Below are 15,167 nucleotides of genomic sequence, written 5' to 3' on the forward strand. Positions count from 1 at the left end.
TTAGTTTCTTTATGAAAACAAATGTAATTTAACTCATAGATTAAATCTGTACATAAATAAAAAATTATTTTGATTTATCCAAAATCATCAGGAATATCCTCCTGACATCTGGGAATTCATTTGTCCACACTGGGGGGCATAAACCTCTGGTTTTAATCTCAAGAATGATAATACTATGTTCAATAAAAAAATTGGATGTTTATATATATCTTCACATGTTTTTGTCATCCAAGACACTTATATCTTGTCCAAACAATTGCGGGAGGATCGCAGGCGGATATAATAACGACCTTTACCTATAGACTCCATAAAAAATAGCCTTTACCCATAGCTGCCAACTCTCACGCTTTCGGCGTGAGACACACGCATTTGCATGTGCATGTGAAAACAGGCAAATGCGTGTGTCTCACGCCGAAAGCGTGAGCGTTGGCAGCTATGCTTTACCCCTTTCAAGAGGTTCAGGCAGTTCTTAGGGCGGCTGCCGAACGCGTTTTCCGGCAACGCTAAGCAATTTTGGGCCTTGCTTCCCATCCGTAGGCAGAGCTAGGTGGGAGGGTCTGCTATGGCAGCCAAGGTGAGTGTTGTATTCGTGAAAACATTATTTATACATGCATCTGTGGTGTGAGTTACGGCCAGGATTTCTATGTCATTGGAACGTAGGATTTAGATGCCATACATTCGCATGAGATATACGGAAATACTTGGAAGAAACGTTACCCGCATTTCAATCATTCTTCTTAAATTGTTCGGGCGTGAACTTCACGTAGTTTCCTAGCTTGCAAGAAAGGGACAACGTGATATTTCCTCCATGCACTGCAGAAGTTAGGACCTATTTAAAGGACAATTCAAAGGACGTTGTATGTCAGCCGTTTAGATAACATAGCTGCCGTGTTTAGATATCAATTGTCCGCTTAAAACTAGCTGTATAAATCCAACGAAAATTTAATATTCCAACAAGTTGGATGTTACTTATTAGTCACAAGAAATAGAAAATGTCACCGAATATTAGCGATCTAGCTCATTAATTATGCCTCAGACGGCGCCCAAGGTCGGTGTCGTCAGCGACGAACAGAGCCTTTGTTCTTGTTAACGCCCCATATGCAGAGGTGGAAAGTCTAGGGATCAGAAAGTAAAAGTCCTGACATTGTACTGCCCAAGAAAATGTGTGAATGTTTCTTTTTTGTTTTGACTGATTTTTGTAGGGTTCCTGTACTCCTTATGTTTGTGTTTTCTTTAGTGCAGTGATGGGTGTGACTAATTTGTGTTACCAGTCTTTTTTGTGCAAAAATATTGTGGCATAATGTTTGGGACAGAGATCCCCCCCCCTTTTTTTTGTTTTATTTGGCTCTGTTTTGCAAAAGTTTAGATTTGTGATCAAACAACTCACATCTGGTTAAAGTGCATATTGTCAACTTTTATTGCAGGATATTTTTATGCATTCAAATGGTCTCACCATTTAGAAATTGCAGCATTTTTTATAGCCCCCTATTTCATGGCACCATGTTTCGGAAAAATTGCTTCACGGGTGTTTCTGATCAGTCAGGTCTGCTTAGTCGCTTCCTTATTGCAGCTATAAGATCGCTTTCAGTGTCTAGTCTGGATGATAGGCTTTTTATTGCCTTTGTTATTGGTGTTTTTCAACATGAGGACCAGAGTTGTGCCAAAGTCAAGGAAGCCATTATGAGACTGAGAAATACGAAAGAAACCATCCGAGATATAGACCACATCTAAGACTTCCCAAAATCACCTTCCTGGAGCATCATTAAAAAAGATGAAGACTGGTGAGTTTAATGATTGCAACCAGGTAGACCAAGGAAGACCATAGACTAAATAATTCTCACCATATTGAAGAAAAACCCCCAAACCCCGAAACCCCACCAACAGATCAGAAAAAACTCTCCAGGAGGCAGGTGTGGATGTGATAGTGGCTACTGTCTGCAGAATACTTGCCGAACAGAACTACGGAGGCTACACTGCAAGATGCAAACCACTAGTAAGTTGCAAAAACAGGATGCTAAGAAGGTTACAGGTTGCTAAGAAGTACATAAAAGGGCCTGCATAGTTCTGGGAAAAGGTATTATGAACAAAGGATACCAAGATTCAATTGTATCAGAGTGATAGTGAAGCAAAGTTTGGGTCCAAAAGATCCAAAGCAACCCCCCTGATCTGTGAAACATGGTGGTGGGGATGTTATGGTTTGGGCATGTATGGCTGCCTCAGGTGCTGGCAAACTGGTATTCATTAATAACGTAACTGCAGATGGCAGCGGCAGAATTAATTCTGAAGTGTACCGAAGAATTTCACCTGCTCAAGTTCAAGAAAATACCTCCAAACTCATTGGATTGGGTTCCATTCTACAGCAAGACAATGATCTCAAACATAGTACTAAATGAGTTCAAAGCCAAAACCTTGGAACATTCTTGACTAGCCAAGGCATTCACCTGATCTGAATCCAGTGGAACATGCGCTTCATATGCTGAAGAGAATACTACAACTAGCCCCCAAATCAAGCAAGAGCTGAAGATGGCTGTACAGTCCTGATGGGGCATCAGCAGAGAAGGCACTCTGCACTATTATTTTAAGCAATAGCAATAATTGATGGTAATAATTATGGTAATCAGTACCACAGCAATAATTTAAGAGCACTGCATATGCTAATACTGATATCATTAAAACTATACCAGTATCGTGATTTACATATCTGCATTAACAAGGGGGGCTGTGCTTGAGACATTTCAGATTTCTGTACAAATACTGCTTTTCACTATGATGGAGGCAAATTTGGAGGCAATTAACTTGTATGTTTTACTTATGTTGTGTCTGTTTGTCTGCGCGTGTACACAGGTGGTGAAGCTGGTTTCTGTCCCGGCAGCCCTGGGATTAGCGTCCGTTCGTGTCTATGCCTTAAGTGAAGAGAAGACTGAGGAACTGCTCACTCGGGAAGAGGTGCATGCTGGGAGAGAACAATCATGATAATTATTGCACTGATTGAACAGAACTTGGACAAATTTTAATAGCCTGATTAATGAGTCTCTGAGAGGGTTGACAACATTAACCTTGATTAATGAACACCATAGAAATTGAGTTAGGAAAAAAAAAAATACATCTGATTGAATCTACATTTTCCCTTAACTTTGACTAACAAACTAAAAGTGAGAGTAATTCTTAGCAAGCGCAGTTTGGTTCAGCGACCACACTCTCCGAACTGGGTTGGCAAAGACAGTGTGTACTGCTTGCTTACTTCTAAATCAAAGTTAAGAATTTTCCCCTTTCTGTATCTGTATCTTATTTTATCTGGATGGGATTGGGGGTGACCCTGGTCACCAGCCTTTTTAAAAGTGAAAATCGGGTTAACTTTGCTTGTTTTGGGCATCTTAATTTTGAAGACTAATCGGGGTTCTCCCTCCCTCCTCTCTCTCTCTCTCTCTCTCTCTCTCTCTCTCTCTCTCTCTCTCTCTCTCTCTCCTCCTCCTCCAGCTGTCCATATACGCACCCCCCGCCCGGCAGCTCCGTTATGTTGAGGAGCAGCCAGGCCTCCTGCAGAGGGGCTTCGGTCTGGTGCGGGTGGGACTGCAGCCGTACGTCCGGGCTGTTAAGGTAGTAGTAGTTATATTTCAGTCCTAACCCTAACCCTAACCCACACTTTTTACAGAATGAATGCACATAGAAATAACGAATGACAATATTGACAGAATAGGTGTAGGCTAAAGTAATGGACCTCGATGCAGGCATTAGTCTGTTACAGTTGCACACTGAGGACCAGGGTTTGATTCCCAGTCCTGCCAGAGCCGAGTTTGGCCGGCTCTTGTGGAGCAGCATAATTGGCTCGCCGCTGTGTCTCAGGCAGTAGGTGTGCTGTACAAGCACTAGAGTTTTTTGAGCACTTTACAATTTCAGTTTATTTTCACAAAAAGTATAAGAAAAGCATATGGTAAGGTCAAACAGCTTTGTTTCATTTGAATGCTCTTAAGCTGGTCTTTCCTGTTTGGTATGTATTCTTCAGTAGTAAATGGGGTCCAGTGATGAAACTCAAGTTAAATTTCCTCAGGAAAGATTCATGATTCAAGACGTGTCCGTATGTCTTTTATAGTAAGCATTTCATATTTCACAATTACTGGTACCTTTGCATGTGCAGAACACCACTTGCATATTGCCAGAATAATTATTTGGATACACAAGTAGGGGTAATCAGAAAATGTAACTGTTTACAGATACAGGAATATAAAGGTTTTGAAGACTTTACAAGTGCAGAAAAAAAATAAAAATGCAAGTTGGTACTGGTACTATATGGTTGTGCTGTTGTACACTAAAATAAGATAATTACTGCTCAAGATCATTGTTTGTTCAGGGTCTAAGGGATTTATGCCCAATTAAACTGATTGAGGAGCCTTTTGACCTAATTAACAGGATTGGGAGAGCTGCAACAATTCTATTTGTCAACAGAGAAAGGATCACTAAACTAATAAAGACTTAAGTGCTTCTGTGCTCTCCATGTCTCCCAGTACTGACTCAACCTTGCATCATAAAGAGCTTAATTTGAGTCCATGATGAGTAAGGGAACTGAACTGGAGTTTACACTAGGAGCAAGGGCCTGCTGATTTGTTTCTCAAATGTAGTGACAGGACCTGGGTCAAATATGTAATTGCTTTGGGTTCAAGTACTTTTCTGTGCTCGATTGATCTTGCCTGGTGAAATTCAGCCAACCAAGAGGTCCTGAATGTGGGCTTTGCTCTGTTTGAGAGTATTTCATAGGTTCCCATACACCAAACAAGCTCAGTAATGCATAGAAAAGTTATGTATTTGACCCTGGTCTGGTAGCCCAACATTTTTGGGTTGTCAGCCCATACTTTGTCATTAACAAAATAAAAAAATAAGTGTGGAAAACAATTATACCTTTGCCATATGGGACTACAACAAAACAAAAGCAGATTTCTAGATTTTAATTCTGTTCTCATTTTTGGTGTTTTCTGTCACAGGGAGCCTGCACAGCTGTCAAGGTCGGGGTTGTGAGTGTTTATCAGGCAGGACGGGGTAAGCCATGGCAAAATATAGGAATATGTACTACAAGGGTGCATGTCTGCACCAAATGTTTGACCTTCCTCAATAATCCTTTCTCCTAGGTACCTATAACTTTCTCAGAGACCCACCACCTGGCTTCCTTCCAAGGGTTGGCGTCATCTCAGTGTCAGGATTGGCTGGTCTGATTCTGGCAAGAAAAGGTGAGTTTCATTCATTGATTAAGCATGGTAGTTTTGTGCATGTTGATGAGTGCCTAGTATTCTGCTAAGACAAGTAGCAATGCTAACGTTATAAGAACTGTTCCGCAAGCATGGTCATGTTGCCTCTGGAGTTCAATGTCGTCAAAGCTGTTCCCTGAATCGGCAAGTTTGTGACTGTTTAAGTCACATTCTTACGTGCACACATGACATTACATTACAGGTATTTAGCAGATGCTCTTATCCATAGCGATGTACAACGAAGTGCAGATCGAGCACAGGGACAAGTGTGAAGAGGATCCTTGAGATCATTCTCACTTCTGCAACATTCTTTCATATCTGGTGTATAACTCCATGAAAAGCAGTACACGGCACTTTCATAAGCACTACGTGAAAGCCTATGTCAATAATCCCTAACAGCCATTTGATATGTAGCCTGTGGCTTATATTCTAGCCACAATAAGATCTGCACAGCTGTTGGGCCCTTGAGCAAGACCCTTAACCCCTCATTGCTCCAGGGGAGATTGTCCCCTGCTTAGTCAAATAAACTATAAGTCACTTTGGGTAAATAAATTCCATTGTGAATGTACAGGGCCGCGCCTGAAAAGGATAGGAGTGCCTCTGGGTTTGGCGACCGTGGGGACAGCCGTGTGCTACCCTACACAGACGGTGGGGCTGCTGAAGGTAACCACTCTCTTCTCATGCCCTCTTCTCAACAACAACACGCTTTTGCGCATAGTCTCATTATATAACATTCGGTTATCTTGGATGCAGAAAGTAAGCACATTCTCCATCGTTATGTGACAGACCTGGCATTCCTAAACCCAGCACGTTTAAGTTCAACATCAGTAAAGCACTAAATGCAAATTTATTTATTTTTTTTTACAGACTAGAGGGTCAATAAAAGATTTATTTTAGTTCCATTGACAATCTGTCTATAAGTGACTCATTGAGTAGTTCTCACACTCATGATTGGATGAGATAGACACTTGCCCCTTATCTCTGTAGCAGACCAGTAACCTGTTAAAAACATATTGGAAGTTGTAAATGGTGGCTTTAGTTGTAAATACTTATAGTTGAATTTTTTGCTTAATTGCAAACATCAGTGCATGCCTTTTCAGGTTTTACCATTATTCATCTATATTTGAATATTTGTTCTTCATTAAAGTTTGAGTTATTTTCAATCCTGCTATCTGCCTGTGTCTGTTGAACCGTGCCTCTTTTTTGTGGTGCTGACACACTTCCCTTTTTCCACTCTCAGGTGACAGGAAAGAAGACGTACGCAGCCACAAAGTGGACCAGTTCAAGTGTCGCCTCCCTATGGAGACCCAGCCCAGCCAAAGATGCCATTGCCCCCTCAAGCACTCCTGAGGTACGGACTCAAGGCACACAACCCCCCATTAGAGCCCAGTCTAAATCCGCTTACAAAGAGGCAATGTCCGAGCTCTGCTACTGCATGGCTGTCAGATGTTGTCGTGCGTTGCAGGCATCTGTCTCATGCTCATTACTGTGTTAATTTAGTCTCCACTAACCATGGTCGGTTCCCCTCATTTAATCCCCATGTTCTCTCTGGCATTTTAAAAGCTGCTTTTGGATATTCTCCAGCACAACTGGCTGAGGAATAAACCTCAATTTGCGAGTGAATTGTAAATGATGTGCTTTGACACCGACTGGAAATTTGTCTACTGGAAATTTTGACTGGTCTGTAAATCAGTTTTATCATTTGTTTTCAGTTGAAGCATATTTTATTTCTTTTACAAATACAACAGTTACAAAATGTTTTAAAAGGCTAATTAGCATCATTGAATTTTGTTAAGTTAGCAAAAAATACTTAATGTTACACATTAGGAAGACCTCTGCAGAAATTATTGTCACCTGTAGTTTATGTGTATGGCAGGCAACATACAGTACATTCAAGTCAGTAGAGCCAGTCTGTACAAAGCAAGTAGATACAGGACAACCAACATGAATCATTCCTATTAAGATGCACACCACACAATATTCACTAAACTAAATTAATTACTCTTAACCACTACGGGTTTTAGATCTCTAGGTATAACAAGACAAAGAAGTAAATGATCAACCTCTACAGTAGGTAGCTCTCGTTCGGTACAAACAGGAGATCATCAAACTACACCAGGGTTTTATACTGTAGGTGAACGCTCCGTGGGTTAGTAACCTACTATATCAGGGTAACTAATCACATTCAATGTCTCAATGAACTTTAAGCACAAATAGACAAACAAATAACATAAAACCATGAAATCAAATTAAAGCACTATCAAAAAGAATTTACAGTACTTAAACAGATGCCGCGTAAGGCTAAAATGTTGATTTATTTAGCGCCTTTGTGCGTGGACGCCAGTCCAGTAGCCTGCAGTCAGTCAGCTGACAAATTTGGATGAACTGTACAGTCAGTGATTGTGTCCCATGTTCATTTACAGTCATTTGTTTTCAACTTAACCAATTGTTTACATGGTCAGTTCTCCCTAAAACTGGCACACAAGTCAACAGACTTTATAGAACGGTTAACCATGTCAATATTCAAAGATGCCTTCCTGCTTTTTCAGAGTCTGCTAGGTTTGGTAACTTACTTTAATGGTTTAATTGTTACTGAATTGTATGCAGCTTGGATCTCGTTCTTAACCTCTCTCTCTCCCCTGTAGGCAGTATCAGCCCCAGTCCCTGAACCTGAGGTGTCGTCTGCAAAGCCTCTTCCTGAGGTGGAGCTGACCGATCCAGCCCTGCCCCCTGTAGATGAGCCCTTATCTCTGCCTCCCTCAGAAGAAACTCCTCCGCTCCCTGCTGCAGAAGCTGAGGCTGCTGTTATCCCTGCTGCCCCAGCGCCTGCAGAGGACCTGTCCCCTGCAGAAGAGCCTGTTCTTCCTCCTGCCCCTAAACCTGAACTGGCCACCGTTGTAGAGTCTGCACCCACATCTCCACCTGAGGCAGTGTCCACAGAGGAGTCTGTTCCGCCGCCTGCCTCTGAACCTGCCCCTGAACCTGTCGCTGAACCTACCCCTGAACCTGCCCCTGAAACTGTCGCCGAACCTGCCCCTGAACCTGCCCCTGAACCTGCACCTGAGCCAGTCACTGAGCCTGCCCCTGAGCCTGCCCCTGAGCCTGCCCCTGAACCTACCCCTGAACCTGCCCCTGAATCTGTCGCCGAACCTGCCCCTGAGCCTGCCACTGAACCTGCCCCTGAGCCTGCCCCTGAACCTGCCCCTGAACCTGCCCCTGAATCTGCCCCTGAATCTGCCACTGAACCTGCCCCTGAACCTGCACCTGAGCCAGTAACTGAACCTGCCCCTGCCCCTGAACCTGCCCCTGAATCTGTCGCCGAACCTGCCCCTGAAGCTGCCCCTGAGCCTGTTGCTGAACCTGCCCCTGAACCTGCCCCTGAACCAGTCACTGAACCTGCACCTGAGCCAGTCACTGAACCTGCCCCTGAACCTGTCACCGAACCTGCCCCTGAACCTGTCACCGAACCTGCCCCTGAACCTGTCACCGAACCTGCCCCTGAACATGCACCTGAGCCAGTAACTGAACCTGCCCCTGCCCCTGAACCTGTCGCCGAACCTGCGCCTGAGCCAGTCACTGAACTTGCCCCTGAACCTGTCCCTGAACCGACACCTGAGCCAGTCACTGAACCTGCCCCTGCCCCTGAACCTGAGCCAGTCACTGAACCTGCTCCTGCCCCTGAATCTGTCACTGAACCTGTCCCTGATTCTGCACCTGAGCCACTCACTGAACCTGCACCTGCCCCTGAACCTGTCACCGAACCTGCCACCGAGCCAGTCACTGAACCTACCCATGAACCTGTAACAGAACCTGCCCCTGCCCCTGAATCTGTCCCCGAACCTGCCCCTGATTCTGCACCTGAGCCACTCACTGAACCTGCACCTGCCCCTGAACATGTCGCCGAACCTGCCCCTGAACCTGCATCTGAGCCTTTTGCTGAATCTGCCCCTGAACCTATTGCTGAATCTGCCCCTGAACCTACCCCTGAACCTGTCGCCGAACTTGCCCCTGAACCTGCCCCCGAGCCCATTGCCGAACCTACCCCTGAACCTGCCCAAGAACCTGTCACTGAATCTGCCCCTCAAATGGAGACCGTCACAGAGGTGGCACTTGCTCCAGTAGAGGAGCCTGCATCACCAGAGCCACAGCCTGACGATGCCCCTCTAACTCCTGGAAACCCCTCCACAGGTATATCTTACAGTAGCCCACATCTGAGTAACGACAGTACTGCAAGGCAACATGTCCTCAAACACAAGACATCCATAACTGTATTTATACTCTGCTGTCTATATACAGCAGAGGGAAACACCTCCACATTAAAAATTATGCTGGTGGAGGTGGCTTGTATGAACTTAGGCTCTGGTTAGAGAATATGGCGACAGAGGAGGGATATCTTTATTAGCATGAGGTCAAGTGTAGTTGCTATTCGGACTGTGATGGACTTGGATGAATTACTGCAGCCCGGGTAGATGCATAGTATTGGCTTGTCTCAGTGTTTCTGGTATTTGCAGCATTCAGCCATGAGGCACATTTCCCAATTGACATAGAAGTACACAATTTTAAATGCAAATGTAATACTGAACAGCGGCATAAAATTAAGGCCATAACAATGACACAATACGAAGTAGTTATTCGTTACAATGAAAATACCCGCTGTACAAGACAAGGAAAAAAGCTTACTGCTGTCAGATCTGGCTTTTTAGAAGGGAGATCTGGAGAGGAGATGCTCAATACCAGAAGGTACGTTGCAGGCCCACTCCCTCCGCTCAAAGCCTCCTTCCATCGGCAGCTGGTGTGGCCAGTCCACTAGATCTCTGGCTATTTTTCTGGAGCAGACATGCTTTGAAAACAGTTGTCCACGTAGAATGAACTTTCTTAAAGGAGCACTGTCACACTTGTTTTGGTCGAGCTTATTTGGATTAAATGCTTAAATTATGTTCCAAGGTTACTTTTTAAATCAACGTCAGTGTAGCCGTTTCCTGAATACGGGGCGGAACTTGGTGCTGCAGAGTCTGGCGTGGGGGAGAAACGATGTGCCGGGTGTTGTTGGAAGGCTTTCTGACGCTATCATTTGCTTTTAATGTGTATGGCCACCGTTTTGGCACTCCACAGAGAGATGGGTTTTAATAATCTCTGCAGATATGGGTAATGGGTGCTGTGAAAGTGCAGATGTAGATAGTGAAAGCTGACCCATCTGAGACCATCCTTCCAAGAGTCAAGATAGTCCTATCTCTGTACTGGATAATCGTTGCAGACATGCGTTCACATTCAAATAAGTATACATTTTGACTGTTATGTTTTTGTACAAAAATATATTTCATTAGACTTATTCCCCTACCATCTTCTATAGACGCAACAATTCCTCTACCCCCTGCCCCTGCAGAGGACTTACACCAGCCTGCTCTCTCTGCAGAGGAAACCACACCCTCTCCCCCTGCAGAGGAGGCCACGGCCCCTTCAGCAGAGACGGCCCCTTCAGCAGAGACCACCCCTCCTGCTCCTGCCACCGTAGAGGAGGTGGCACCTCCACCCCTTCCTCTTGCTGGAGAAGCACCCCTGCAGTCCCCTGAGGATCCTTCCCTCTTGCCTGCCGATTCCACCTCCCTGGAGCCAGTCACGGGTAAGACACAGTCAGGAGACCCAGCCATTAAGCACCCGCATCTCCTCACACAGTCTCCTTAAATATGCCAAATGTCAAAGGATTTTTCTATATGAATATTTCAGCTCATTTCCTGAACATACTCGTTCTCCGATGTTGGTTAAACAATTTTTATTTCGGGTGTCACAGATGGCAGTGGATATAATCATGTTTGATGTTTTATCCATTAGCTTTGCATAAACGCATTACTTAGGGCTGTGTTTACTCAAGGATGAGCTGGAATGCTGACTACGCTTTCAATGTTATTTCTGTTTGAAGTGCAAGGTTAGCAACTATACCACCATGTTCTTATATTCATGGTGTCCTTCAACAAAAAAACCATAAGAGGGAAACTCTTCAGAAACAGATCTATAGATGTGCACACCAGTCAATCAGCCCAGCCATTAGCCCATACAGGCAACCGCCTAGGGCCCTGGCATGATTTTTTTATTTATTATTCTTATTTATTATTTTTTCAAGGGCCATTCTCATGATCTTGCCTAGGGCCCGACAGACTCACAGGCTGGCCCTGACACCGATTTATCATTCAGATTCATATTTTTAAAGACTGTAAAATTATGTTAAGCTTATGCGTTTAGATTCATAGTAGTAAATCTCTAGCTTTCCCCATATACATTCTGGTTGCACATAAATATTCTCGGCATGCAAAAACGCTTGCCATTCTTAAATCCAGTCTTCTCCTCTTCTGATGCAGTGAGATCCCCCCTGTAGAGTAGACTGAATAGAAGATTATTTGAATGTGTACATCACTGCTTGGCAGCATAAAGCCGGCTCATCCTTATTGGGTGTCTTAGAGTGGAAATGAGAAGTTTTGCAGCACATAGTTTGCCTACGGTCTACATGGTTAATGTATAGAGAAACCATCCATTACTTAAAGCATGTTTGAGCTTCATAATTTAAATATTACATTTTTTTATTTGTATTGTTTGTCATGACACAGGTGACATGTGTGAGGGTAATGGTTAATATAGGCATTTAATGATGATGCTCATTCAAAAATCCTTGGATTTCTTCCTGGTAATGTGCATATAGAAGTGAAACATACACAGCCAATTATCTGTAGCGTAATAGCAAGTTTGACTCCCGCGTTTCAGAACACCAGTTTTTGAAAATCCGTTAACAATATGCATTTGGTTAAAGCAGGTTTACTGCACTGCCAAAACCAAAGTATTTTAGTTTTACATTTATTTGACTTTTTTTTTTTGCTAAACAAGACAAAATAAGACAGTTTGCCTCATTCCAAGATTTGCTAATGGGGTAAGAAATTTTCACTTGAATTGTCAAGTAACTTGAAACTAAGCTAATACTTTCTCCTTGAGAGAGTCTTATTACAAGACAAAACTTGATAAGTTGGTCATTTTTTAGTGTGAGAGTAGCCTACAATGCAGAAATGTGCCAGTTGAAGAGAACAGTTCTTCCTGACTGATGCTATTGTCTTCTCACTGTGTTCTCCGTGTACAGGCATCTCGAGGAAGCTTGGCTTCACCCCTGACCCTACACTGATGGACCATGGACAGGCCAGCCCTGAAGACGCTGACCTTTACAGCACCCGTGGCTGAACGCTTAGAGGAATGAGTAGAAGGAAGGGAGATGGGCCCACCCCACCATTTATATCCCATGGCAGTACATTATTTCTTATGCTGCACCTGCGTTACGCTGCTTTTATTGTTTCCTTTAGTTACTGTGAATACCTGTGTGCACACATTTACTCTTTCCTACCTTGTCTGTTAGTCTGGAGGAGCCGAGCGCTCGCCACCATGTTTAAAGGGATCAAGCATATGGGCCATTATTCCAAGCATTATTCCACCATTTTGGTGCCACCTCAGACAGTACATTTCGTTTGGAGCACATTACCCATTTAATCTGCATGCTGGCCGCAATGGTAATTTTCTACTGTTTTCTACTGGGAACTCAGCTAGACATTTTTACATAGTCTTTGCTGGAAACCATTGCCAGTGACATCCGTTTACAGTTGACACTGGTTAGATCAGTGTCTTATATGTTCTGGAACTCTGGCCAATGACCTCTCCTTATTGGTAGCATCAGCTGGAAAATCTTTTTGTTACTTTTTATAATTGAAACCGTGATAAATTTTATTACACAGACTAGTAGTTTTTGGCGAGTGAGAATTTCACCGTAAGAACGAGCAAACTAGCCATGAATGCACCTTATTACTGTGAACCTTGACCAACAAAATGACTTTCTTACATTGGTAACACTTTACCGTAAGGTCACATGAATTGCCATTAACTAATGTAATTGTTAACATGAATGAATGATTTGCGAATGCATTAATTAAACATGGAATCTATTTCTTAATTCCTAATAGATGTATTGGTTACATGAATATTTATACATTAGCGAACCATAGGATGAACATGCAATTAGTTAACCAGTTAATGTATCTGTTAATGCTCTTCTCATTCCAGTATGAATCGGCATGAAATAATCTAGTTGTTGGCATGTATTTATGATGTGCAAATGCATAACGCTGAACAGCTTAACATTTCAGTAGTTATATAGTTAACAACTACATTATTTCATGCAAATTCTTGTAACCTTATTGTGAAGTGTTACCCTTACATTTATTCTTTTTGCAGTTTACAATTTTTTGTACCTCTTTTTACAATATTTAGTATTTCATATTTAAGTGGAACTCGGGGTGTTTTCATAAGCTCACTGGGAATCCAGTTTACACTAATTTCACCAAGGAACAGAATCCAGAGCTGGTCTCTCTACAGTCTTAATGCACATGATCTGTAATGTCAGGGTGAACAGTTTGTGAATCTTTTTGTCGCAGTCAAAATGGAGACTGAGGGTAGAATGTGCTCGTCATTGTACACGCTAGGAAGCTGGTTCTCGTTTTCTAAAGGATATCTTCGAGTCATATTGCAGTAATTTTTTAATACCTGTGTCTCTTCATCGAAAGTCATGTAAGAGTTCATTATTTCTGATTCATAAATACCTCATGTATCCCTTCATCAAAAGTCATATTAGAGTTCATTATTTCTTATTCATAAGTACCTCATGTCTATCTTTTCATCTATAGGAATATTGCAGTTCATTATTCTTCATAAATACCTCACGTCTGTATCTACAGTAGCTGCTAGTATTAAAGGTAGAGCATTGCATGTTCTTCACTGATACAGCATTACCTTTCAATATTATGAATTGGTCACAGATGGCATGTTTGATGTCTTGAAATTTGTGTGCACCTGTATAAAGTGGATAAACAATTAGGGAAATTAAAGATTTGAAAAGATGTTTTCTGATTTCTCATTCTTTTAACCACTAATAGCAGTGTTGCTCAAAGATGGCAACCAGGAAATCACATTTGAATAACCATACAATCGATTAGCAGGATGTGGTGCAGGAAATGATGGTGATGTACTTGAAATTACTGCCAAGCAAAATGATTTTTTCTTGATGTAGTTTAACTCTTTCAATCTCATGAGTGCCATGCACTCTTGACCTTATATCTTTTCAGCCAATCAAAATGACTGCCATATTATTGTTTTGAGCTCCTATTAAACCCATTTTACATTACATTATTGGCATTTGGCAGACGCTCTTATCCAGATCGATGTACAGTTGATTAGACTAAGCAGGAGACAATCCTTTCCTGAAGCAATGCAGGGTTAAGGGCCTTGGTTAAGGGCCTTTCTCAAGGGCCCAATGGCTGTGCGGTTCTTATTGTGCCTACACCGGGATTAGAACCAGCGACCTTGCGTGTCCCAGTCATTTACCTTAACCACTACGCTACAGGCCGCCCTGCTAAATTCTCAACTTTCTCAATTTTCTCAACCAAAGCCAAAACACCTTGGGAGCCATTTTTCATATTGGGCTTGGGACTGAAAGGGTTAAGCTGTATCCTGTAACATTTTCCGCTGTTTGGGTATACAATCTAGCCCTATACCCCTTGAGCAGTATTTACAATTTTATTTGCTGTTGAGAGATGGTAGTGGCCTCTTTCTCATCGAGTCAGAGAGCTCATTCTCATTTTCAATGGTCTGAGCTAACGGGAGCTTCTGACCCCTTTCAAATCTCCTCAGCACCAGGGACTTGAAAGGGGAGAAGTGATCTGGTAAAATCTCCTTGAGAGAAGTTCACCTGCTGTGCAGCAGAGGGCATCATGCATCCAGGATGTTGCCGAGTGATCGAGTCAAAACACCAGCAAGCTTTTTCCTGACCATAAATGGTTGAGATTTTCCCTTTGACCACCAAAGCTATTAATGTATTTAAAGAACCATTCATTTCATTTTAATTTTTTT

The 15,167-nt window shown here is 42.8% G+C and overlaps 1 protein-coding gene across 3 annotated transcripts; it reads left to right on the plus strand.

The window, feature by feature from the left end:
- Window positions 1-459: 459 nt before the first annotated feature.
- On the plus strand, window positions 460-14,160 carry LOC133133029 (cell surface glycoprotein 1-like). 3 transcript variants are annotated; one of them, XM_061248969.1, is made up of 10 exons: window positions 460-574; window positions 2,845-2,946; window positions 3,478-3,597; window positions 4,977-5,031; window positions 5,121-5,219; window positions 5,809-5,900; window positions 6,478-6,588; window positions 7,883-9,425; window positions 10,588-10,857; window positions 12,358-14,160. In XM_061248969.1, exons 1-10 carry the CDS (start codon window positions 563-565, stop codon window positions 12,453-12,455), a joined length of 2,502 nt encoding a protein of 833 aa, XP_061104953.1. In that variant the 5' UTR covers window positions 460-562; the 3' UTR covers window positions 12,456-14,160. The 3 variants fall into 3 exon arrangements, with proteins under 3 accessions (XP_061104953.1, XP_061104954.1, XP_061104956.1); XM_061248970.1 differs by having other exon boundaries at window positions 10,621-10,857; XM_061248972.1 differs by having other exon boundaries at window positions 10,651-10,857.
- The last annotated feature ends 1,007 nt before the right edge of the window (window positions 14,161-15,167 follow it).

This window comes from Conger conger, chromosome 7 (genome assembly GCF_963514075.1).
Source record: "Conger conger chromosome 7, fConCon1.1, whole genome shotgun sequence".
Lineage (NCBI taxonomy): Eukaryota > Metazoa > Chordata > Actinopteri > Anguilliformes > Congridae > Conger > Conger conger.